Genomic DNA, 26,057 nt, shown 5'->3' with positions numbered 1-26,057 from the left:
GGGGGGGTGGAGAAGGAGAAGGAAGAGAAGGAGAAGAGTTGGTTTTTATACCGGTTGGTTTTCAAACCTGTTTATAATCACCTTCCTTTCCTCTCCCCACAACAGACACCTTGTGAGGCAGGTGAGGCTGAGAGAGTGTGGAGAGAACTGTGACTAGCCTAAGGTCACCCAGCAGGCTTCATGTGGAGCAGTGGGGAAACCAACCTGATTCTCCAGATTAGAGTCCACCGCTCATGTGGAGGAGTGGGGAATCAAACCCCGTTTGTCCAGGTAAGAGTCCACTGCTCTTAACCACTACATCACGCTGGCATCCATGGAGCCTTACTTCCCCAGCTCCCGCTTCCCTTCTTAACTGCTGTCCAAAATGCAACCAGGATATAGGGGAGGAGTTGCAGGTCTGCAGTGGGAAGAGGGAAATCAGCAAGACCACCCCCTGCTATGCATGGTAATTCTCTGGTGGAACCAAGCCACTGTAACTTAGAAACTGAAGCAAGTGTGGAGAGCTGGTAAGAGGGAGACAGAGACTTGCTACAGAAGACTTTTCGAGACCATTAGAATAGTACATGGGACAAAATTTGTAATTCAGAGTAAAGAGGTAAGGGCATTCAGGAATCTCTGTAGATTTGGCAGCAAGGGCTGCTGTTTGATTTTTAGGTAAAGAGGGCGCACTTTATAAAAGGTAGAAGGGAGGAAATGGGGGATTTTTAGGGAAGGGACATACAACCTTAAATCTGGGGCTTGAGGGTCTGGAGAGTTCCAGGGGCTGACGCAGCTGAGGTCCAAGAAGCAGAGTATTGAGGAAAGGAGCCTGTTGCAGGGGGATCCAGCTAGTGGAAGACCCTGGCACCAACTGGTTGCCCAACTGTATATAGCTGGAAATGGCAGGATACTCTAAGGGATACTTCATCAAGGCAATGTTAACCATACTTCATCAAGGCAATAACTTTACTCTAAGGCTTAGAGTAAGGGATATGATTGTATTGGGCATGCCTTGGAGCTGGGCAGACACCTCTGGGATGTGTCAGGATATTGGGTGATGTCCTTAGCGTTGAAAGGGTTTTTTTGTTCTTGAGCTGGGGGATTGCACTTAATCAGTTTTTAATTCCATCACATCCTTCCTCTTCTTTCCTGGGATTTTCCAACATCATAGCTGTACCCAGGTGCCTTTATGAGACTCCCCCAGTTTCAGATCCCCTGGCACTTAGTCCTAAAAAGGGGTGCCTATTAAAACAACTAAGGGGGGGCTACTGTCTAAGGGGTTTTGGCTGAAGGAGGGGGGCAGGGTTCTCACATGGTTTCTGAATAGATGCTCCCTGCAGTCACAAAAGTGATGCCTACTGCACTGTTCTAAAAGACATCCATGTCCAGGGAGCTGGAGAAAAGCCATTCTTTGCTTTGGGGAAGAAGGAAATGGGTGCTAGGAAACACAAGTGCTATGTTGAATATCACCTTCTTCAGTATTAACAGAATAGAAGGAGGAAACTAAAGTTCATCTGCTTAGCATTAAACCAAGTATCTGTGTTTTCTCCACACACACACACATAACGTCCATATATCTAGGTTGTAAACCTAAAGTCAGTGTCTTTTACATTCTGTTCAAATCCTAACACATTGTTAGGACTATATAAATGTTTACTAATAGTAGGTCTTGTGCATGAATAAATCAGCCTCTGCATAATCCGGGATTTTGATGTATCTCACTAAGCAATTAAAAAGCAATGTGGCCAACTCCATCTAGTAATAAATGAGCATGTCAAATACAATGCTTAGTAAATGTGCTCATTTTTATGAAATATCCATTATTTGCCCAATTATGGATACAGAGCTCCACATTCCGCTCACAAAACGACAACTAATGAAGGAAGGACCTGCCGAAAATCCTTGTCGGAACACTAAACAATCTTTTCCAGAAGTTCCTTGATAGTTGTTCATAAAGCAGAGAGGATGCCTTTCCAAGCCTCGTTAATCTGTTTTAACTGCTGCAGCCAAGAGGAAAGGAGAAAACTGCAGAGGAAATTTCAACTGGAAAATATTTTGACGTAATTGACCCAGATGACAAACTAAACTTAAGCACATGTCAAGTGCAGAGAGTCGCAGGAAGGCATTTGAAGAAGGATACACAAAGTTTGCAAACGCCAAGGTAAAGTCAGAACTATGAAAACAGGGTATATTTTTGTAATTATTGCTAATCGGAAAAAAGAAAACGGAAAACGGAAAGGTTCTTATTTAAAACAGAAAATGAGGCACTACGTGTTTTTTCTATCAAAGGCTTTTACCACAATTGAACAAGTTAAATACAAATAATATTTCTGAGCTGCCAACTCTCTTTCATCAGCATTCATGCGCTTATTGAAGCAGTTACCAACCGTAACCATTAGTTTCTAAACTAATCTTAAAATTCAGCCATTTAAAACACATTTCTTGAACATTATACATAAAAAAGTGACGATCTTCAATATTCGTCGGGGAGCTCTCTGCCCATGCTTGCTTTCTTCCCCTCACCCTCACCGCAGCTGGGCCCACCTGACAGCGTGATCTGATACCACCTGATGTGCATGACTCAACTAGGTCTGGCTGCTTGATACTCTTCAACAGCAAGCCACCCTATGAAAGCTAATGTGTTGTAGCGGTTAGAGCTTCAGAGTAGGGTCTGGGAGACCAGGTTGGAATCCCCATCTTGCTGTTGAAGCCCACTAGGTGACTTTGGGCCAGTCACATACTTTAAGCTTAACCTACACCTCACAGGGTTGCGGTGAGGAGAATCATGTCAGCTGCTTGCTCCCCACTTTGGAGAAAGGTGTGGTATAAATGAAATAAATCCCAAAACATCCCTGTAAAGGACCCTGCCTCCTCCCCCTGCCTTTTACTCACAGAAACCAAGTCTGGAATGTTGTAGTTGCCTAGCAACACCCACTGAAGAACTCCATTTCTTAAAGCTACAGGCATTCCTTTCATCATTTCAGGATTTTTTTTTAAAGTATATTTCATATTTTTATGCAAACTTGGGATGTTTTTCAGGTTTGCAAAAAAATCCATCTTGTCTGTTTCTGGCTCCAGTCACTGGATTTAAGTGTTTTCAAATTTGGCCAGGTTGAGAATTGTTGGTGTTGGTGGTGATGCTTAGGTATTTCTGCAGATGGAACGGAAAGTGACAATGCCCAAACTGCAACTGAATTATGCCCTACTAATGTAAGTTTGCATACAATGCAGTGAAAGCATACAAATACAAATCCCCAGTAATAAGACTCACAAAAGAGAAAGCACAAATGACTAACACTTTCTGATCCACTTGTATCCTACAACATCCTACCCCAATTAATACTTACCTTCACTGTCAAGAAGTTCAGCCCACTTTCATGGGCTAAAGCTTTTGCTATTAATGTTTTTGAGCATCCGGGAGGTCCATAAAGTAGTACTCCTTTTGGTGGCTGAATACCCATTCGAATGAAAGACTCAGGATATTTAAGTGGCCACTCAACTGCTTGTTTCAATTTTAGTTTAACTTCTTCCAGCCCTCCTATGTCAGACCAAGATACCTGTAAAGTAAGCCATTTCCATTAATCAGAAGAAAATATTCTCTAGAGTACAAGAACAGTTTTTTTTAAAGAAGCAATAAGCAGCCACATGAACACACACGCAAAATATGTTTTAAATGCATTTTCCACACTTCCATAGATTCGATTGTCTCTCTAAAACTGATGGAAATGGACAATTTAAAAAAATCTTGCAGTATGTAAGCAGTTTTGTCGAGTGGGAAACAAAGAGAAGAACTGAAAACCAACAAAGCACAAGATAGCCGTGGCAAGCTCAAACAATTCAAGGTGTGCTTTTTAAATAATTTCACAAGCTAGCGGCCCATCACTGTGATGGTTTGAACTGGGAGGGGGAGGAATTCTAGCTCCTTTCTCTTACGCCCATGAAGATCAATCATTTCCCCCAACACACACTCTCACGCACGCACATTCTGACCAGAGGAGAGAGAGCAGAAGTGGTGGTGGAGGGTCAGTGTTACCACTACAAACAGTGCTACCACTACAAACAGAGAGACACCCCTGGAGATCTTTGTGTCATAATGCCAGGCCCTGCCTGTACATTGTGCAGGGAATGCCAGGCATGGTCTGACAGAGGGATCACCGGGATCTCGGATTGGAGCATAGGGCGTGCTCCCCGAGTGAACTGTCTCTGGCTGGAGCCCTAGGGGGATCGCCGGGACCTCGGGTTGGAGCAGAGGACGTGCTCCTCGAGAGCATAGACCTTGGCTGGAGCCCTGGAGGGTTCGCCTGGGCACTCGTCTCCTCGGCTTGAGGCACGAGGCGAGGATTCCGATTTACTGTACGCCGAATTGGAGGAGACGTTGCGAACTGACGCGGAGGCCACCCGACTGGTTGGGCTAGTGACTGATCAGTGGCGTCGCCTAGCTGAGGTGACCCCTTGGACAACCCAAGATGCTGATCTGCGTGCCCGCGCCGACCTTTTGGGACTGGATTCTTTACTGCAGGAGGTCCGGCTGGCGCATGAGGACCTTGCCGTGCTAACTCGGTTGTTGTCTGAACTGACATTCAATGACCCTCAACGGGAGTCAGCAGTCCCCATCCAGGGGCTCGGGTCCAGTTTCGTGATGGCGGCAACCGGAGGGGGAGACGTTCCATCATCTGTCCCGGACCCCACCGCATGTCACCGGGAAGCACAGACCAAAGCTGCCCTTCTACAGCTCCGTCAGGGGTCCTCTTCAGTCAGAGACTTTGCTGATGAGTTTCTAAGACTTGCAAGTAAAACTGTGGATTGGACCAAGGCTACCCGGGTGCATTATTTCCGAGAAGCCTTACACCCCGAAATACTGAACTGGGCTTATATGCAACGGGATCCAGCCACCCTGGAGGAATGGATCCTACTCGCAGAAGAAGTGGAAAGCCGCTGCCAGTTCATAACCCTGGCCCAATGTCGGGCCAAGGAGGGGGGAAGCCAGAAACCCCCTCCACGGGCCACAGCACCTGCCCCGCGGAGGCCGGCTCAACCCGCGCAAGACCGTGTGTCGCGCTTTCAAAGGGGAGCCTGCCTCGTTTGAGGTGCCATGGGCCATTTTGCTGCAGCCTGCCCATTTCGTTCGGAGCACCCGTCTCCTGCTCTCCGTCCGGAGGGGACACCCCGCGGAAGAGGACGCGCTCGAGGGCGAAGCGCCGCGACGGATCACAGTGCCGCACCAGGACAGAAACCGCCTCTAGCCCTCTACATCAAGGAGCCGGCACACGAGCCTTCACCAGCAGACCTGTCGGGGTCCCGGATTACAATTGCCCCAATGGGGGATGGTTCTGCATCATCGGATGAGGAGCGCCACTGGGATTCTGCCTTAAACCTAGAGTCTCCCCTGGATCAATCAAAAAACAGACAAGGTCTGCGGTGAGTGGAGAGGCCCCGCAGACCTCTGAAGACGTTTCTGCCAAACCCAAGGCTCCTGTAATGGTGAGTGAAGTGGAAGAGACTGTATATGTGGACATGGTATTACAACATTTTAGAAAGGGACCCCAGTTACAAGTTAAAGCCCTCATAGACTCGAGATGTGCCCGCTCTTTGATCAATGAAGCCACTTTCAAGGCACTCAAGGTAAAATCAGTACCCCTACCGACCCCTGTTCAGTTCGCCCAGATGGATGGCAGTGACTTTAAGGGTGGGCTGTTTGACAGTCGCACCCGGGGGGTGGCGATGGGCATAGGCCACCATTGGGAGCAAATCGACTTCACTATAGCTCCCAATATACGATATGCTATGGTGTTGGGAATAAATTGGCTGAAGGGACACAGCCCCTCCATTGACTGGGGGGTTGGGACTTTGACGTTTGCCAGCCCAAGTTGCGAACGGCATAGGTACGAAGTAGCTGTTAAAACCATACTCCCGACAACCCCTGCCTTGGCTTCAGATGCCCCTGGGTTATCCCAACTACCTGCCGAATACCTGGACTTTGCGGATGTCTTCAATGTACAAGAATGTGATGTACTACCCCCCCCACCGCAGATCAGGCTCTGCTATTGAGGTGGTGGGAGAGGGGAAACTGCCAAAAAGCAAGATTTATCCCATAAGCGCTTCTGAAAGAACAGTGCTTCATGAGTTCTTAGACAAGAATCTGGCTCGGGGTTTTATCCGACCCTCTACCGCCCCATATTCAGCCCCCGCTTTCTTCGTGCGCAAGAAGACCGGTGACTTGCGACTGTGCATTGACTTTTGGAAACTCAATGCAGTCACCCAAACCAATGCCTACCCCATTCCTTTGATCTCAGATCTTTTGGGGCAGTTAAAGGAGGGATGCATTTTCACCAAATTGGACTTGGTCGAAGCCTATTATAGAATCAGAATTTGTGAAGGGGATGAGCCCCTAACAGCCTTTTCCATGTTTGAATTTTTGGTGATGTCTTTTGGATTGAAGGGGGCTCAGGGGGTCTTCATGCAACTCATTAACGAGATACTACATGACTTGTTGTATAAAGGAGTGGTGGTTTATTTAGATGACATTCTTATTTACTCGAAAACCATGGATGAACACGTCGCCCTGGTTAGGGAAGTGTTACAACGTCTGAGAAACAATCAACTCTATGCTAAGGTGTCCAAGTGTGAATTTCACAAAAAACAGTTAACTTTCCTGGGTTATATTATTTCACACCAAGGACTTACAATGGACCCAGAGAAGGTGCAAGCCGTAACCGATTGGGAACCACCCTCCACCCATAAACAGGTGCAAAGATTCCTCGGGTTTGCAAACTTCTACAGGGGGTTCCTCCACAACTTTGCTCAGATTGCACTGCCTTCACAGACCTCCTTAAGACTAAAGGGAAAGGAAGTGCAGCTACCCTGCCTTTGGCTAAAGTGAATTGGACTCCCCAGTGCCAAACCGCTTTTGACAATCTCAAACAATCTTAAGCAGGGCCAGATCTTGGGAGGATCTGGTGGGGGCACTAGCCCCAGACACAAGGAGAAGGGGGTGCCAGAGCAGGCATGGGAAGCACGGGGATGGGCAGAAGGAGCGCTGCCGCACCGCAGTACAGGCACAGCTGCTCGCCCGCGGCCTGGCTGCTGCGCATACCACCCGCCCGCTGCACTCCCTCTCTTTTTGTTTCTGTGGGGGTGGCCTCCACGAGCCCACCCAGTGCGTTTGTCTCTGCCCTAGTGCCTGACTCCAGGGCTTGTGTGTGGGGCGGCACATCCTCTCCCCCTCCCCTTCCCCCAGCTTTGTGCCTGACCTAAAGGACTGAAGAGTAAATGGGTAGGAACTTACTCTTCAGATGCCCCAGCTTTGGTTGCCCCTGCCATTTGTGGCTAGACAGGTGGTGACCAAAGTAAGGGCTTTCTCGGCCGTGGCACCAATCTTTGGAATTGCCTTCCTAGGGAAAATGTCTCTCTCTCTCTATTGATGTCTTCTGCCAGCATGGGAAGACTTTTTGATTTCGTTTGGCATACCCCAAATAACAGTTATTGGCCCTCCTCCCTGGTTCTGGTATTGTTTGTTACATTTGAATTGAATAATTTTATAACTTTTAATGTTTTTGATTGTTCAAATGTTTTCATGTTTTTATGCGCACCACCTTGCAGACCCTGAATGGGAGGAAAGGCAGCATTGAAAAGTTTAATAAAAATAAACAAGACAGTGTAGTGTTCTACTGGGGAAAATACAACATTGAGGCGACATTGCTGCCCGCATAAAGTAATACAAGAAATACAGTCCTGCTTGGGCTAACTTGCTATGCTTCTTTTCAAAGGAGACCATTCCATCCAAACTTCCATTTATCTATAGAACTGCATGCTAATTCCAAAGAGAAGGTTGAAGGGTTTAGCCTTCCCATGGAACACGTTTCTGTTACAAGGCACATCACTTATTTCTGTCAGTGCCCTAGTCAGTGCTCTCTACAGAAAGTGTGTGTGTGTGTGTGGATGTATTGTAATGGGACACTTCACTAGCTCCAGACAGAATATAGTGGGCATGGTGCCTCACTGTATATGGTATGACACAGAGGGCCTTACTACATGATATGGGCGTCCAGTGAGATGCTGCGCCATTTAGAAGCAGTGAGTTCCCACCAGGGAACTGTGCTGCGAAGCCCGGTTCTAGTTGGGACCAGTCAACGCAGGGGGAGGAAGGGCTCCTGCCTTCCTCCCATGCTGATTTTCCAGCCCAAAATGGTGTGAGGGGCGCATATGGGCAAATAATTAGAATCTTGGTGCTGTCCATCATCCCACAAAATCCACAAGCAGAGTACAGGCTTTGTTATAAAAATATGGTACCCTCTCAGTTCTCCAGTTATTTGAGAGGAAAAACAGCCAGCACTGATTATTTTATTAACTTCATTTATAATCTGCCTTTCTCCCCCGTGGGTACCCAAATGCAGGTTGGATCATGCTCTTCTCCTTCATTTTATCCTGACAACAACCCTGTGAGGTAAGTTAGGCTGACAATGTATGGCAAACCCAAGGTCACCCAGCAAACTTCCATGACAGAGCAGTGATTTGAACATGTGACTCCCATATCCTTGTACAACCGTCTAACCACTACAGCATAACACCTCTCGTTTTTTTACATCTCCTGTAACTCTCCTGTAGATCCTTCTGTAGCTCTTCTAGCATCTATCAACTGGATCACCCTTATCCACATACTTAACACCTTCAAATTACTTCAAACGGTTGGAGAACTTTCCCTTTACAAAATAAGTGCTAACTCAGTAGACCTTGTTGCATATGAGTTGAATAATTCTATCTTTAGTAACACCAATTTACCCAGGAACAGACCTTAGGTTAATTGGGCTGTAATTTCCTGGATACAGATACTCTCACTCCTAAAGCAGGGCTGATTCCAGCACATGTGTTACCCTTGAGCTGTTTAAGAGAGTAAAAGGGGGAGGGAGGAGTTGACCCCCACACTCTTTCATCTCAGTTGAGACTTCCTAGGCAAGCTGCTACATAGAATGCAGGGTTAGGAATAGAATATAATTTCTTCTGTTAAAAAACCTATATTTAACTTTTTTCATGACATTATTCCTCCATCACAGTATGGGATGCTACAACATATCAAGATGTTATTTCAGTATGCCATTCTTAAACTACTGTTGTAGTCTGGTGACTGCTATCAACCATGTGGCTCCAGCAGTTTGATATAGGATACTGGAAAGGCAAATACTTACTTTTGGCACATCGATAGCCACTTCCCTCATGGCACTAGGCCGGACTTCATTCATAGCCTTCAGGAAATCATTGCAAGTGATAATCACTGATCCAAAAACATCATCATCTAAAGGGTTAGCCTGCTGCCCCAGTACCCGCCGCAATGCATACAAGCCTACGGAAAGAAGAACAAAACATTACATAAACTTCTTCCTGCTATGACAAATGTACAGCGTGCAAGAAAAAAGGAAGGGACTAAAACCCAACCTAAAAACAGAAGCTGGGTACCCAAGGTTGGGTGAAAAGAAAATATATATAAGTCTATGTATAAATATTGAAAGTATAATTTATTGGAAGCGCTATGTAAAAGTTAAAATTATTTAAAAGCATTTGAATAGCACAATGGCATTTCCTGAGGTTGATAACTGTAACCACATACCAAGCGTGTGTCGGCCTATGGGGCCTTTATCAGTGGTTAATTAAAATCCTTGTTAAGCCTGCACACATTTACAGAAATACATTAATAGATACAAACAGTTCAAACCCAGCCAGGCATGTGTATATGTTGTAAAATCTATTCCCAATTACTCAAACATCTGGTATAATAGGTTCTAGTTGTAATACTGGTTAGTATATCTCTCTCATATACTATGTGTGCAGGTATCAACCTAGTAAAGGTGCCATTCAGAAAATCATTAAAAAACACTGGAATGTCATTTCTAGTTTACCAGGTTGTTCTGAAACTCCTGTATTTGAGCTCCGTAGGTCATAGTCCTTTAAAGACAAATTGGTCCGGTCTGACGTCCTCCCCCCCACTCCTAGTCCTGCTGTTATCAGACATCATAGATGCGAATCATGCTCCGCCTGCGCTTTCAGTCTGCCTGTGAAAGAATTTAGCTCCACTACTTCTTCTTTCAAATTCAAGATAAAAAACTTTTCCAACTGTGGAACGAGCAATGTGATTTACGTCATCACTTGTGCGTGTTCGAAATTGTATGTGGGAAGCACATCTAGACCCGTGAGACTAAGAATAGGTGAACATCGTTCTCGCATTAGAAACAAGGTCCTGGAAGCTCCACTTGTTTCCCATTTCATTGAAAAAAAGCATAGTGAAAACAACCTGCGTTTCTTTGTTATTTGAGTTTATAAAAGTCATCGTTTTAATAGTACTAATATCTCACAAGTGCTTCTAAGACAGGAATGTAAATTTAGACATATGCTGAACACCTTAGCCCCCCATGGCTTAAACAAAGAACTTGATCTTTAATGTTATATTTAAACTGTTTAGCTTTCAGGACCCTTTCAGCATGGAATCCCAGCCATGTCAGTAATCAATTACACCTGTAGAAATGGGTATCTGAACAATAAAGTAGCACTCTATGGCGCAGTAGCGCCACTCCTATGCATGATTCTAAGAAGTGTGTTTGGCACTTGAAAATTAATTAAGACATGAAAATTTCATCAATGAAATAAGTATTGAATTTAAGGTAAGATGACATCCTTGCATACCCTTCAGGAAGAAATTGACATTGGCATAATTGTTAGATGTTAGTTGGAAGTTTATTGCATTATAAAATTGTTTTTAATATGTATTCAATATAATATGCATAGCATCTAAAAATGAAAAACTAAATGTAAAAAATGTATAAGATTCATATTTAAAGGATTTTAAAAAATACTAAGTCAAATGTTAATGTTGAAAATGTTTTTAGCACACTATATTTGAGCTGTACACAACGACTATAGATACTTATGGAGAGACTTAAACGTACATGGATATGTATATTTCTTAGGCTGAAGAAGCAATGAAATTTGTGAAAAGCATTACAATTCCAGAAGACGTTTCCCTTTCATCTCTTTGCTTTTGCGGCTTTGGAGAAATCTTTTCCACCGCCCTTCGGGGCTCCGCCATTGTTTTGAACTTTCACTTTACCAAGGAACGTTCTCTCCCTTACCACCTCCGTGGAACTTGGAATTTACCCATGGTAGAGGTCTCTTCAGACGTCAGTTATTAAGTGGGAATTGTTGTTCCTAGGTTTCCTAGGATTGTTTTGTATTCTTCACTGTCTTTGTTGTCGTTGCTGTTGTTTTGTTCTGTGCTTCGTCATTTTGTAATACACTTTTTTGCATATTGTATATTGAGCAGCATGCTGGTTTTTACTTGTGGTAATCCCCAGGTACTAGCTGGAGATCTCCTGCTATTACAATTTATCTCCAGCCGATAGAGATCAGTTCACCTGGAGAAAATGGCCACTTTGGCAATTGGACTCTATGATATTGAAGTTCCTCCCCTCCCAAACCCCGCCCTCCTCAGGCTCCACCCAAAAAACCTCCCACCGGTGGCAAAGAGGGACCTGGCAACCCTAGGGGGCATGCAACCCCATCCAAGTCAGGCTGAATTCTCAATCAGCTTTGTCATTGGCCAACAGTACCACCACTTTGTCCGTAACGAGCCACAGTTTATTGGGCCTCATCCATCCAATTACCATCTGTAGGAATCCTCTAAGGACTTCCATAGGCCCACCTGAGAAGTAGAGCAGGGTGTTGTCTGAATAGTGGTGGCACCTCATTCCAAATCCCTAATGAGCTCTCCCAGAAGCTTCATGTAGATATTAAATGGGGGGGAGGGACCAAGAAGGATTCCTCCGGGACCCCAAAGCATATATGTCATGGGGCCAAGCAGCAGTCCACCAACACCACCTTGTGGAATTAGCCACTCAAGTATTTATTACTAGACCCATTTCAAAATGAAGAAACCATATCATGTCATGGAATTGCTGTCAGATCAATGTGAAAGGGCATAGCCTAGTATGATACCCAGAGGGAGCCTATGACAAAGACAGTTAAAGTTACTTAACATCTGTGGATGCTGCATGAACATGGAATAATTGTCAGAAGATGGTTCCCTGATGGCTTTGTTCAATTACCTAGAGATTATAGGAGAAGGCTTCTCTGAGCTGAGGGCAGCAGAGAAAGAAGCATACTGAAACAGCTGTGAATTGGCTGATGAATACACAGTCTCTGTCTCTCTGGGGATCTTATGGGAGTAGTGAATATGCTCCTTGCAGGTGTGCCTCTGTTCCTCTATATGGGTTCTATTTGCATAACTGTAAATAAAGCTAGTATTACAAAAAATACCATAAATTTGCAATGCTCTCAGTCTCCTCCAAAGGAAACTAACACCTTGCCCCTGGACTTTCTTACTGAATTTCCCTTCTATAGGTTAAAAAAACATGTTAAGGATGGGAAAAGTTGCTATTGGTGGTGTTTCTTAAGCACTAGAGTAGTGAAGGAACATTAGCAAGTAAAAGTAACCCACAGGCCCTCTTTCCTCTACTGTTAACTCTACTGGCATTTAGGTTTCTGTTTGTATCTTGCTTTACCCACAGCTCTTTTCTTCACACTCTCATAACATTCCCTTCATTTCTCACACTCTCCATCCGTTTTCAAATCTATTCACTGTTTTCCCCTTTACTTTCTCTCTCTTCCTCTCTCTCTCACGCACACACACAATATCAACAAGTCTCGTTTGGTTGAACTCTGAAGTTCTTGCTTCTATTCATTGCTTCTGTCCTCCCCCCCCCCTTTTTTCCCCTTTGGAACTCCCTCTCAACATCTGGATTTCTGCCTACCTGCAATGGTTTACGACTGGTGCTATTTCTTGGCTCATGGTAGCATTATTCTCTAGATTGTAGGTATTGCTGGTGATCACTGTACAGCATCTAAATTTTGGCCAGTTTTAGTATTAACTACGTTTAAACCAAAATCCTGAGATTTTAGCCATTTTCTTGATTAGTGTTTGTTTTTGTGTATTGATTTAATTTTTCCCCAAGTTCCACATGGAGACGACTTCTTAGACCACCATAACTTCATGCTTGGGTTAGTTCTGAAATTCAGTCCCTCAGAAACTGTCACCCTTTTTGACTGTTACCAATTAAAGATAATTTTTCATCTACTCATAGGGTTACCAACTGTGGGCTGGGAAATTCCTACACATTTAGTGGGCGGGGTGCCCTCCCACCTGTGGAGGGTGGGCTTTGTGAAGCGGAGGGAGCTCAGCAGGGTATAATGCCACAGAGTACCCCCTCTGAAGCTGCCATTTCTCCAGAAAAACTGATCTCTAAAGCCTGGAGATAAGTTGCAATTCTGGGATATCTCCAGGGCCCACCTGGAGGCTGGCAGCCCTATCTGTGGGGTAAATGGCTTCCAGCCAGTGAGCTGAATACATTTTACATACTGAAAAAAACTCAATTAGGATCCTGAAGAAAAGGGAAAGTTATTTTGAAATGCAATACTGTTAAACGTTAAGATAAGCCCATACTCTTCATTATAAGGAAACCATTTTAAGTATTCAATATCCAAATGAAAAAAATGAAATACTTCCTCTTAAAAACAGATGACCTTTTTACCCAAAAAAAATCACAATCCATAATTTTAGCAGAAGATGCATGCCGAAATGATATTAAAAGGCTTTCAGCTTGCCTGCAACTTCAGTTCTCATCCGAATACACACAGAACCTTAAAATCTAGGTCACACACATTTTCTAAAGGAATTTTTATAATAAAGAACTTGCAAAAAGAAATTTAATAAAATCTCGAAAACTTTCATAAAGCAGTATTTAATATGAGACGACAAATCACTTCTGCCAGATGTACTGGGTGAACCGATACACCTCTTTTATGGTCAGTGTTTTGCAGGCCAGCAACCCAGCTGCTGCTATCTTGAACAACACTTTTTTTTAAGTCAGAACTATCTAAACAAAGCCTGAACTCTTTAAGGTAGAAGTGTGCACACACCATTATACAGGTCACCTTCTAATTGAAACAATATTTTACAATAAAACAATAATAAAAGACAGACTGAAGCAAGACCTTGATTCTTCCTGTTTCCTCTTGTTAGCATAATCATTTGTTCCTGCCCTCCCCACTGACCCCTGACCTCGAAAATTGGTTGCATTATGGCCAGGAAGGATAAAGTCAATATCTTGCTAGGAAGAGAAATATATATCCCCTCTTCTTTAAAGTATGTTTAAGAGACAGAACATTTTCTCCCACTTAAACAGTTAATGGACCTTCTTTTTTTAAGGCAGTCCAGATTTGTAATTTGTAAAGTCACACAAACCTGAGTAATGAACTTATTCACATTCTATTTAAACTACGTTCCAGAAAACAGCAAACATCTGGTCAACACAAATGAGCTTTTTAAGATGGGGCCTGCTGGGGCATGTTTTTGATCAGATGCCGTCTTTACCAGGTTTTGCAAGTTGCCTCTGAGCACATATTTATGTATCAGATGGCACCGATTTCCGGTGGCTTAGTGAGCAATCATGTTCTCTTACCACTGACTAATTATTTGACCTCTCTTGCAACTCTTACTCAAACAAGTAATCATTAGTCATGTATATACCAACAGCCTAAACAAAAAGATCTGTGGGTACTTGCTAATTCTCTTACAGAATACATGTAGTCCTTTGTATAGAGAAGAGTAAATTGCCCCCCCCCCCCGTGCTACAAATAATTTACTCCCGCTAGTCCATATGTATGCTTGTTGCAGCACAAGAGGGTAGCTTCTTGGGCTGCACATGCAAAAGATTTTCTTGGTTCAGTGGTAACACAACAATAAGACCCCCAAAAGGTAGGAAGGATGTGGCACAAGAAGCCACACAGCCAGAGGAAGAATCATGACTGCCTCCATCACCCATAATGCAAAGAAATAGAAAGAATCAGCACAGGGAGTCTTTGCCCATATGAAGGTCTGCTATAGCGGAATGGAGAATGCATGACCGGGGGGGGGGGGGGGATACTGTTTCAGTCTCACCAAGAATGAATGTGTCCCATTCATTCCAATGTGTCCTGAAGATCTATCAGCAGTCTGTTAAGACTGAAGTTTAGATTTAACAGAATGGCAGATAGGCATGACATTCTGCCTGCTGAACCCAGTGGATCGGTCACACTTGAGACAGTTCTGTCTCAACACTCAATTAGCCCATATGTCTCAATTCAAAATGACAAAACATAATGTAGCAACACAAACAGGGGAGGACTTGCCAATTTCTTTTTCCATTAACAACAGGAACTTCCATTTTCTAAACAGGTAACAAAGTATGAAACTCTCATCCTCCTGTTTCTAGAAGGGAATGGACAGGATCCATAGCTCAATGGTCAAACACTTTAAAGGTTTGTCACCAGCTCTTGGTCCATCAAAGTCAGGATTGTCTACTCAGACTTGCAGTGGCTCTCCAGGGTCTCAGGCAGGGGCCTTCCACATCACCTACTTGCCTAGTCCCTTTAACTGGAGATGCCGGGGATTGAACCTGGGACGTTCTGCCAAGCAGATGCTCCACCACTGAGCCACGGCCCCTCTCCTTTGCAAGCACAATGTCCACGCTCTAATTTCCCTAATTAAAAGATTTTTAAGCAACAGAGGTGTACAAGAATGGTGTTTGAATCTTTGGAAAACAGCTGCCAGTCGAAGCACGCAGGATGGATCAATGGTTTGCCTCTGTAAAAGGCAGATTCACAAACTAAACGTATCAGGCTGTGTACAGAACAAAGGCTCATCTTTGTTCAGGAATTTCACTTTGCACTCCAGCTCCATATGTCCACCATCAGTCTGATGTGAGAAGCAGATATCACTTTTGTAGGTAGACCGTATGTAAATCTTCAGGAGAACGACATGGAGTCTTATATCTAATAGGGAAATGGGGCTGTCTGCGAATACTTAAATCCGCAGATTGGGCCCATTTACACAGAAGGTAGAGTTTTCTACAAGCTTGAGGGAACCCCAAGTTTAAAAAGATATCTGAAAACCAGGGAAGAATGGGGGGGGGCTTAAATCTCCCAAAATAGAAGAGCTTTGTCTGTAGATAAAGCTTCTCTGTTGGAGCTACTGTAAGGGAAAGGTGCTGTAGGCACACAACTAGGCCATGACCACATTACCTGGCGTCAACAATGATACCCCCTGGCCCAGCGTTACTCTTGCCAAGGCAGAGAAGGGGAAGGCTCCCGCCATCATGGCTCCTGTGTCGCCACCATGGCCCCCTAGCTCAATGCTGCTCCAGGCATCGCTGTTGCTACCCCTGAAAGTATAAACTTTATTTTCAGCCTCCTCTGTGTGTGTGTGTGTGTGTGTGTGTTGGGTTTTTTGCTTCACTCCAGCCTCTTCACATTAGCATAAAAACAGCTCTAAGTGCTCCTCCTCCCATTTTAACTTGTTCTCTCATGACCAGTGCAAACACAACCAGATGAATTACTCTTTTTTTATTCTTGCTATAGCAAGAGGAGAGTTTGAAAGGTCTTGATAGAAGATCCTTCACTGTGACAAAAGCAACACTAGGCTTACATATTCAAACACACATTGCTGCCAGCTAAGTCAGCTGCCTTAAGACTCATTCTTTCTAGTAATTTACAGTGACTAAAACCCCCTATGGTTTTATGTCATTTAGAGGGATTCTTGACCCACACGCATGCCAGCCAAGTGGAGAGACAAGAAATCCTGTAGAATGACACCACACCACACCATTTGTTCCACCATAAATTACCTGAGGCAGAAGAGCCATGAAGGTGGAACAGAATTTGGAAGCAGCCACCCATCAGCCACAATGTCTACCTTCAGAAAATGCTTCCCTGAAGCATTTGGTACTTCTCACCAGCAACACACAGGATAATTTGAAAGAGAGAAAAAACACATATCCTTCAAAGCATTAATATTTTTGCAAAATCCTCTATCATCACCATGGAACCTACCTGGGATGCAGCCAAAAGCAGAGGGAGTACACACAAAAAGAACTACAGTTGTTACTTATTGCATGTAAACACAGAAAGCAAACTGGCAGGAACCAATTTAGAAATTTTTAAAAAAGTAAATAGAAATGTCAGCCAAAATGCAAAGGAACATGGATCTAAACACATAATTGGATTAGTGTGTCTTTAATTAAATGCAATGTTCAAAAACAAAATGCTACAAATTAGTTACAGATATGCAGAACGTAAGAACAAAACGGATGCTGGAATAAAAGCAGATCCAAAGCACGCTCACAAGTTTATGTTTCAGCATGATGAATCTTCAGGAGGTAAAATCAGGTTAAAATCCTAGATACATATACAGAAACAAATGCACACGTAAAGATCTGCAATTAGGCCTCCCTTGATGGGCTTACAACTTTTTGCAAGCAAGAGTTTGCATTTATTATAACACCTAGCATTGCCACTAAAGTACGATGTCTACTCTTTAAAACAGTTTCAGGTGAGTAGCCATGTTAGTCTGCAGTAGCAGAACAAAATTTGAGACCACTAGTACCTCGAAGGAGAGCCAGCATGGTGTAGTGGTTAAGGTGTTGGACTAGGATCTGGGAAACCCAGGTTCGAATCCCCGTTCTGCCATGGAAGCTTGAGGGTTACCTTGAGCCAGTTACACACTCTCAGCCATGACCCTGGCTAATATTTGGATGGAAGACCTCCAAGAAATACCAGGGTTGTGACGCGCAGGCAGGCAATGGCAAACCACCACCTTGAAAACCCTACAGGGTCGCCATAAGTCAGATGTGACTTGACAGCAAAACACACGCACGCACAGCACCTTGAAGTGCTCTGAACTGGATAGTCCAGGCTAACCTGATCTCGTCAGATCTCAGAAGCTAACCAGGGTCAAGCCTGGCTAGTATTTGGATGGGAGACCACCAAGGATGACAAGAGCCACTGGAAAAGACAGTCATGCTAGGAAAAGTTGAGGGCAGCAGGAAAAGAGGAAGACCCAACAAGAGATGGATTGACTCAATAAAAGAAGCCACAGCCTTCAGTTTGCAAGATCTGAGCAAGGCTGTCAAAGATAAGACATTTTGGAGGACTTTCATTCATAGGGTCGCCATGAGTCGGAAGCGACTTGACAGCACTTAACACACAACACCTCTAAGGAATACCAGGGTCGTGACGTGAAGGCAGGCAATGGCAAACCAGCTCTGAATATCTTTTGCCTTTAAAACTCTACCGGGTCACCATAAGTCAGGTGTGACTTGACAGCCAAAAAAAAAAAGTACCTTGAACAAAATTTTCCAGGTCATATTGACTCCAGGTCATATTGAATTATACGCTGTAAAATTCTACTGGTCTTTAAGGTGCTACTTATCCCAAATTTTGTTCTTGAAACAGCTTCTCTTTGTATTTAATGAGCACTACCTGTATTACTGAAGAGAGTCTGACTTCTAAAATGCAAATATCAACTTGCAATATCTGAGTAACATCCCCGTAGCCCGAAAGGTCCTACCGCAACCATATGAACCAGACATTAACTGAGCCATCTGCCAGACCTTAACAGTGTTACCCACCAAATTTCAGAAAAAGCACTAGTGAAAAGGGTACAGAATCCATATTTTTATGCTTAATATGGAAATGCTAAAAATGGTTTCGAGCGTGACGACTTATGTGCTAGACAGTCACTCAAGTTTCTGTTTTGTTACAATTCTTCAGACAATGAAGGTTGACCCATCTCTCCCACAGTATAACGCTGTCCCTGCATTAGGAGAAGATGCACGTGCATCTCCACATGAGGGTGATGCTCAAGTACCTGCTTTGGATATTAGCAAAAGACAGTGAAAATATGAAGCCACTTATGCTCCCAGTTTAGCGTACAAATTGTCACATTCAAAACTCAGGTCTAAGTTGGGCTTCTCTTGCTGAGTTTAAGTTGTTCTTTTAAGAGCAGGGCCCAAATGGAGGGATTTATTTTCTGGAGATGAGCATAAGGTCAACACCGCATTCCATCTTGTCTTACACATCTTCCCTCAAGCATCAACATCCAGATGTCGTTACCTCTATATTAAAGCAATCGTTCCAGATTGATGTTCTTAAAAACAACCCACAAGCATATGTTACAGCTTTGGTCAACAAAAGCAATTCTGCTTTGAACATGTAGACAAAAGGGGCTGTATATTAGGATGTTAATTGCAGAGGGGGGGCAAGTAGGTTGCTTGCTTTATCTTAAGGGGTCAATGCGAAAGTTCAGTAGTATTTAAACAGGATTTTGCCAATATAAAAATAAATGTAATTTATGATCTAGTCATTTTAAGACACTTTCAGCCCAATCCTAAGGGGAGGGCAAATGGGAAGGAGCCGACTTATCTCAGAGGTATACCAGTTTAAGGGGCAGCTATGCTGGCGAAGACCCCCAGCACCACTGCACTGCTCTTAGGCGCCAGTGCTGCTATGCAGTGGCTACGAGCTTGAACAACTCAGTCCGCTCCATAATGCCTTTTAGCCCTGGAATGCCTCCCAACAGAGGCGTAAAGTTGCACAAAGAAAAAAAAAAGATGACCATAGAGCAGCAAAAAAAAAAAAAGTGCCCCCTACATAGAGCAGAAAAAACAACACAAGTGCCCATAAGGCCCCAAGCAGCTCTGGATGCCAACTTCCTCTGCAGCAGCCAATACCCCTCTCCAGCAGCCAATCACGCCCCCCCCCCGCGCCCTACAAAAACTCCAATCGGGACACCCCACAACTCATGAGGTGGGGCTGTCTGACAGCTCCCTGCCATGTGGACTTAGAGCAAGTGTTGAGGCAACTTGAAGGTGGAAAACGCTCAGAGAAGGCACACAGCACTACTGGGCGAGCACTTTGCACAAACACCCAACCGGAAGAACAAAGTCACACTCTGTGGCTGACCTCTCTCAGTTCTGAACCCAAACAAGTACCCCATTTCCTCAGCCAGGACCCAAAGGGATGGCTACTCTTCAATGATTTTTTATCTGTCCAAGGGGGACTCAGAATTTTTATCACGGGTGTTGAGTCATCTCCTGGGACCTTAAGTACGCCGCCCTTCAAAATTCTCTATTTTCAACTATGCTTTCAACATCTAAGTGAGGCTGTTAAAAGATATCATCTACGGCTTTGGGTATATGTATTGACAATATGCTAGTGACACCAAGCTTTGTATTTTGTTACTTAAGCCTCCAGATGTATTAATGACTACCTAAAACTAGTGTCTGGATGCTGTGGTCAAGAGAATGAGAGAAAACAAATAATAAATCCAGTCAAGACAGGGAGATGCTGGTTGGAAAAGCAGATGTTCTACAGATAGCCTAACTCCACCAAGGACAGACCAAACAGCTGAGTATGTGGATTTTGCAGATCTGGATTATTCCTTGCTTTTTAAGAAGCAGGTAGGGCTAGTAGCCAGGGTGATAAAAATCCTTTTTAGTTATATCTCATTCAGAAGTTTTCCTTCCTTCTAGATTCAGGATAGCTATCCACATTGATCAATACTACTATAATCTTGCTGTAATGTACTCTATTGCAGGCATGACCTTGAAGTTTCAACTACTATAAAACACAGAAACCTATCTGCAGGTAGTGTGTGTTATGGGTACACTACGCAAGTGCTAAAGAAATTGCACTGGCTACCAGTTTGGTACCAGGTGTAATGCAAGGTGCTGGTTCTTGCCTTAAAATATGTTCATGGCCTAGAGTCAAAATACCTTAAGGATCACATTTCATGGTACAAACCCATGTACCAGTTTACATCATCTCTGTGATCTCTTCTATCTGTCCCTCAATCATGAACGTACACACATCCTCTACAAGGTGTTGGGCATTTTCCACCACTGGCCCTCTACTTTGCAATACTTTGCCATAGGATGTACAGAAAGTTCTCACTCTGATAGCATTGAAGAGTGCTTGCAAAACTATCTTATTTCAAAGGGCTTTTGTCAATGGCTGAATTTTGGTTCATATATATGGGACAGCTGATACAAAACTTGCTATGACTGTTTCAGTCTATATGACTGTTTCAGTCTATATATAGTCTATATTTTTAAATAATATATATTGTATACTGCCTTGAAATTGAATGTAAAATTTAGACATATATGGTTTTAGATACATAAATAAAACAACCCCCAGGCTATGACATTTCCTTATTAAATACCACCTCCATAACTATATGCCAATATTTTATTTATTTAATGTCTAACCCTGCCTTCCCATCCAGAAGGATTCCCATGACAGATTACACAGAATAATCAAATAAAGTTAAAGTAGGGATGCTTCCACCTCCTCTAGAAACAGGGGTGGCATCCCACTCAAACCCCAATTCTCATTAAGTCCTTCTGGTTGTTTCCAGTCCTTTTAATCCAGCCTCAACCTATTTGACTGCTTACAGTTACCAGGCTGAATGTTTTTGATTCCTTTCCCCCGGGGCTGTTGGCCTTTTTAGTGATCCAAAACAGAAGGAAGAAAGGGATATTAATATGTTTCTAGACAAAAGTCAGATTTGGACAGGATTATGTGCAAAGCTGAACTGAGTTACACCAGTCTAAGCCCACTGACTTCAACTGATTTAGGAGGAGTGTAACTCTATTTAGGATTGCACTGTAACGGTTTCAAAAGAGCAAGCTGAAGCAACCAGAAGAGGAAAGAACAATGCGGCAGAACCAAATGGAAACAGAACATATCCTGCACGCGCACCCTTTGCTCTCACCCAATATTATTCCTCTTTAAATGTTCACCCACCCCAAATTCAGAATGAGGAAAAAGTATAAGATCTTTTGGAAAGAAGAATATAGCCTACACTCACTGGAGAAACTTGGTGTTTCAGAACTGGGGTGGTGTACTATTGGAAGAAGAACACTGTTTGAAAACTGTAACACACATGAACACATGAAGCTGCCTTATACTGAATCGGACCCTCGGTCCATCAAAGTCAGTATTGTCTACTCAGACCGGCAGCGGCTCTCCGGGGTCTCAGGCAGAGGCATTTCACATCGCCTACTTGCCTAGTCCCTTTAACTGGAGATGCCAGGGATTGAACCTGGAACCTTCTGCAGGCCATCTAACTATTCTGCCCTATATAGCTATAACTTCCCCCGCCCATAGGCCTCTCCTACACCTAGGCCTCTCCCACCCATAGGCCTCTCCTACCTAACCTCAGAAGGTACGCACATGGAACAAGCATCTCTGCACTTTGGTCAATAGAAGAATCACACTTCAGTCAATGGAATATGGTCAACAGAATTGTGCAAACCTTTGCACAATATACGATTGCTCTGGTCTTGAAAAATTCCCAGTGGCTCAGAACCTATTGACTGGGAATGGAAGTACTACAATAACAACAACACCTTTATTGGCATATGTTCAGAATAAGTACAAAGACGGGAACACAAAAACTAAGAACAGAGTCAGGGTGTAGATTCTCGGAGCATCATAGCCAGTTGCAAAAATTTTACTACCCTGTCTATTGTGGTTGAATTTTGTCCAGTAAGAAAAAGCTGTACCTTACATTTGTGTGAGGCTCCAGGCAATGGAAGTAGTTCGTGGAATTAATCTCTCCCCTGCCCCCCCACCCCCGCTACTGAGCACAGAAGCCTCCGGAAGCCTCCAGAATGAGAAGAAACTGGAGGAGAACTCAGCAGAAGCCACCCCCTTTCTCTCTTGAACAGCTCTTCTATGACTGGGGAAAGACCTTGTGTGAGTGGGTGGGTGGAATTCTGACAATTCCCTCGGTCTCTATGTACTATTTACAGTTCTGCTCTTGAGGTCCCTCATTTCAAGGACAGTTTTTTAGGGGCCACAAAGGCTATGGGGAGAGGGGAAAGATTGGTTTTGTGAACTTCTTCACAGAGCTTACTAAGATCCAATTCAGTACATCAGCACCACATAACAACTCCAGCGTCACTAACCGCCAGGCAACCATCATTTAAAGCCAAACATTTATTATTCCTTTCCTCAATTTATTTAAAAGGGGCAATTTTATCTGCATTCTGTAGCCAATGTTACTGTAAAGATAAGCATTAACATTTCAAAGCCAGTATTTCCTTTTCCTATAAACAAAACAGCCCTTCTTGAGCCCCAAAGAAATAAAGTTATATTTATATCCATCCTGCTCAAAGCCTCCAGGCAGCCTTAGAAGGATAAGTTTCTAATGAATTGCTATATTTGGAAGCCTTTGTTGCTAAGCATCTTATAATATTCAAAACTGTTTATTCCGTTCACATCCTCACTGCCTAATTAAAGTTCCATACGTTTTAATATCTTCTTTTTAAAAAAAAAATCCAGCAGTGATCTCTATTTATTATAAACACTTCACAAAATAAAAGGCTTTGTAAATACTTAACTGGAACAGCAGCATGATCTTAAGAGAATACAGATACGTTACCATTCATGCAGAGATGTGCTGAATTCTAAAAATATTACCTGAGTACTTTTTAGATCAACTCACAGCCCAACAGGAAATAGTAGAAAGACAGAAAAATGTGGACTTGTTAGGGTTACTAAACTTTCTCATAGTTCATAATACAAATATAAATCTAGCACTTTTTCATTCTAACTATGATAACTGGTGTACGTACCGTTTCTCGTCTTTTTAGAAAATCCAAGTTTATAGACTGAACATTCTATTTCGATAAAGGAGGAGTTTGTAGACTTTGATCTCTCATTCACAGAGACCACAGTTATGTATGAACCTGCCCTATACCAAGTCAGACAACTGCTCCATCAAGGTCAACATTGTCTACTCAGACTAGCAGTGGACGTTTAGTAGATGCCTATCACACCCTCTGCTACTACCTATCTCTTTCACTGGAGATGCTGGGTACTGAACCTGGGACCTTCTACATGCAAAAAAGATGTACAACAACTGAGCCATAGCCTCTCTTCTATTTAAAAAAAGGCACAGTCATCCTAGTAGGTTGTAAAAAGGGAGTAAAAGAGAAAGAGATGCAAAAAAAATGACAGAATGGCTAGTCTCAACTGCCAGACATTTCAGTGCAGTTTACAGGAGCCTAATTAGTAAAATGTTTCATTCAAGTATTATCTTGTGTAATTGCTATGTATTATTTCAAGGCACAAGAGTTCACATGATGCTTTGGAGGACTAACAGGAAGAACAGAGATATTCCTGTACTGAATGGAAATAAATCAGCTCTGTGCAGCGAAAACATACACACAGGCTTGTTGCTTTCCATTCAGTACAGGAACATTTCAGCTCATCAGTACAGGAATATCTCCACTAACTCAGGAAGCCCAACAGTGGAGGGGAAATCCATAACCTTATCCATTTTAAAGGTCATAAACAGCATGAAGCAATGGTTAATGTTTTGTGTAGGGGGGGGGAATCAGAACATTTAAACTAAACAATAGCAATAGGCAACATAAAATAAATTTTAAACAAAGAATCTGGAAAAAAGGTGACCGAGGACAAAATACGTTTCACAAAATGATCATAACATATCTAAAGTTACCATCAGTAACTTAAAAGATGCTGACATTTGGCTTGGTATTCTTAAGGCATGAAACATACTAGTTCATAATCTATGCATTAAAAAAATATTTTTCTGCACGTTAAAAATTTAGATTGTTCAGTTTGGCAGATATTTCTAAATCCTTTTTCTTTTACACATACTGGAGAAAAAGTGTTAATTGTATAGGTGAGAACATCTTCCACCACTAGATGTCACCCAAATATAATAAGTGATTACAGTGAATCGTTACTTTTTTAATAAGATTCAGTTACCTATCTCTTCTGTGCTACCTGGAAAGCAGGCATCCCCCTTCAACCAACAAGATGGATGGATGGATCGATATGTTTTATATATATATAAAACACCCACTTTTAATTTCCAACATAACTGCAGATCACTTATTCTGATCCACCATGCCTACAGTTTCAAGATTTAATTCTAATTTCATGCTGTACAAGAAACTCGATTGTAATACATAAACAAGAGCCAACGTGGTGAAGTGGTTAAGAGTGTTGGACAAATATCTAGGAGAACCAGGCTGAAATCCCCACTTGTGCCATGGAAGCTCACTGGCAGATCTTGGACCACTACACATTCTCAGCCTAACCTACCTCACAGGGTTGTTGGGAGGATAAAATGGAGGATAATGATGTGAGCCATTGGGGAGAAAGGTGGGGTACAAATGAATTAAATGTTTGTTTTTAAAGGAGACAATGAAATGTACTCCCGAGTAAAATTGTTGGGTTGAATAGGATTGCTGCCCAAGATTTTTTTGTCGATTGTTTGCCACTGAATAGATTTATATATTGCCAAAAGTACAGCACAGATACCTTTTTGTTATACATTTTTTTAAAATGCGTTCAGTACAAGTAATGCCACAAGCTTCTGCTTCTTGTGCAAAGGAAAGGCCTGGACCCCTGCATCTTTCACAAACCAAAACAGATTCAAAATAATTACTAACAGCTTCACAATTAAAACTGGGCCCCACTGATGGATCTTTTTAACCTGTTCTATGGACTGCCACAAGTTTGAGGACTGTTTTATCAATATCATTTTAGATTGTGTTGTTTGTTTTAAGTTTCTTTTACGCCCTGGTACACTTTTATTGTTTTTACTTATTTGATATCGTTTTAGTTGTGAGCAACCTCGAGCAGGTCCTAGAGAAACACAAATTTTCTAAATAAACACTAAAGTTTAATTGATTAATTGACTGAGTCAACCTTAAAGTCCTGGTGGGTTACCAGTTCATCATCTGTACTAAGAGGCAAAACAGATTACGTCTCATTTGTCCATAGCTGGATGTTTAAAACTGGAAAACTAAACTGCCCAACTTCTCAACTATATTGAGATCCCTTCCTAAGGACTGATTCAGTCCCACTGTAACATGCAACATACTTTTTCATTCATAGCCTTATTTATTGGCATAGTAGCTAAAACATCGAGTACAAAAATGGGACATACATGCAACATACTGCAAACCATATACGTAATACAACTCTGCTCTCCTTATAATATGTAAATCAGGGGTGTCAATCATAAGGCCTGAGGGCGGGATCAGGCCCGTTGAGAGCCCCCCACTCTAAATCTGTACTGGCATGGCATGACCAAGTGACATTTATGTCATATCCGGCCCTCGTAACAATTGAGTTCGACACCCCTGATAAATGCATTCAGACTAGAACGACTCACA

At 42.9% G+C, this 26,057-nt stretch overlaps 1 protein-coding gene across 1 annotated transcript in view; it reads right to left on the bottom strand.

Moving 5' to 3' along the window:
- AFG2A (AFG2 AAA ATPase homolog A) overlaps nucleotides 1-26,057 on the bottom strand; it is a 202,726-nt gene that overhangs the window by 161,239 nt on the left and 15,430 nt on the right. Inside the window, exons 10-11 of the mRNA XM_056855033.1 lie at nucleotides 9,162-9,316; nucleotides 3,327-3,536 (exon numbers count right to left, since the gene is read on the bottom strand). Coding sequence (XP_056711011.1) covers nucleotides 3,327-3,536; nucleotides 9,162-9,316 — 365 coding nt within the window. The remainder of the gene's footprint in view (nucleotides 1-3,326; nucleotides 3,537-9,161; nucleotides 9,317-26,057) is intronic.

The sequence above is a fragment of the Euleptes europaea genome, chromosome 9, assembly GCF_029931775.1.
Source record: "Euleptes europaea isolate rEulEur1 chromosome 9, rEulEur1.hap1, whole genome shotgun sequence".
NCBI lineage: Eukaryota > Metazoa > Chordata > Lepidosauria > Squamata > Sphaerodactylidae > Euleptes > Euleptes europaea.
Note: the sequence above shows the minus strand (reverse complement) of the source record. Positions and strands in the feature narration are given on the sequence as shown.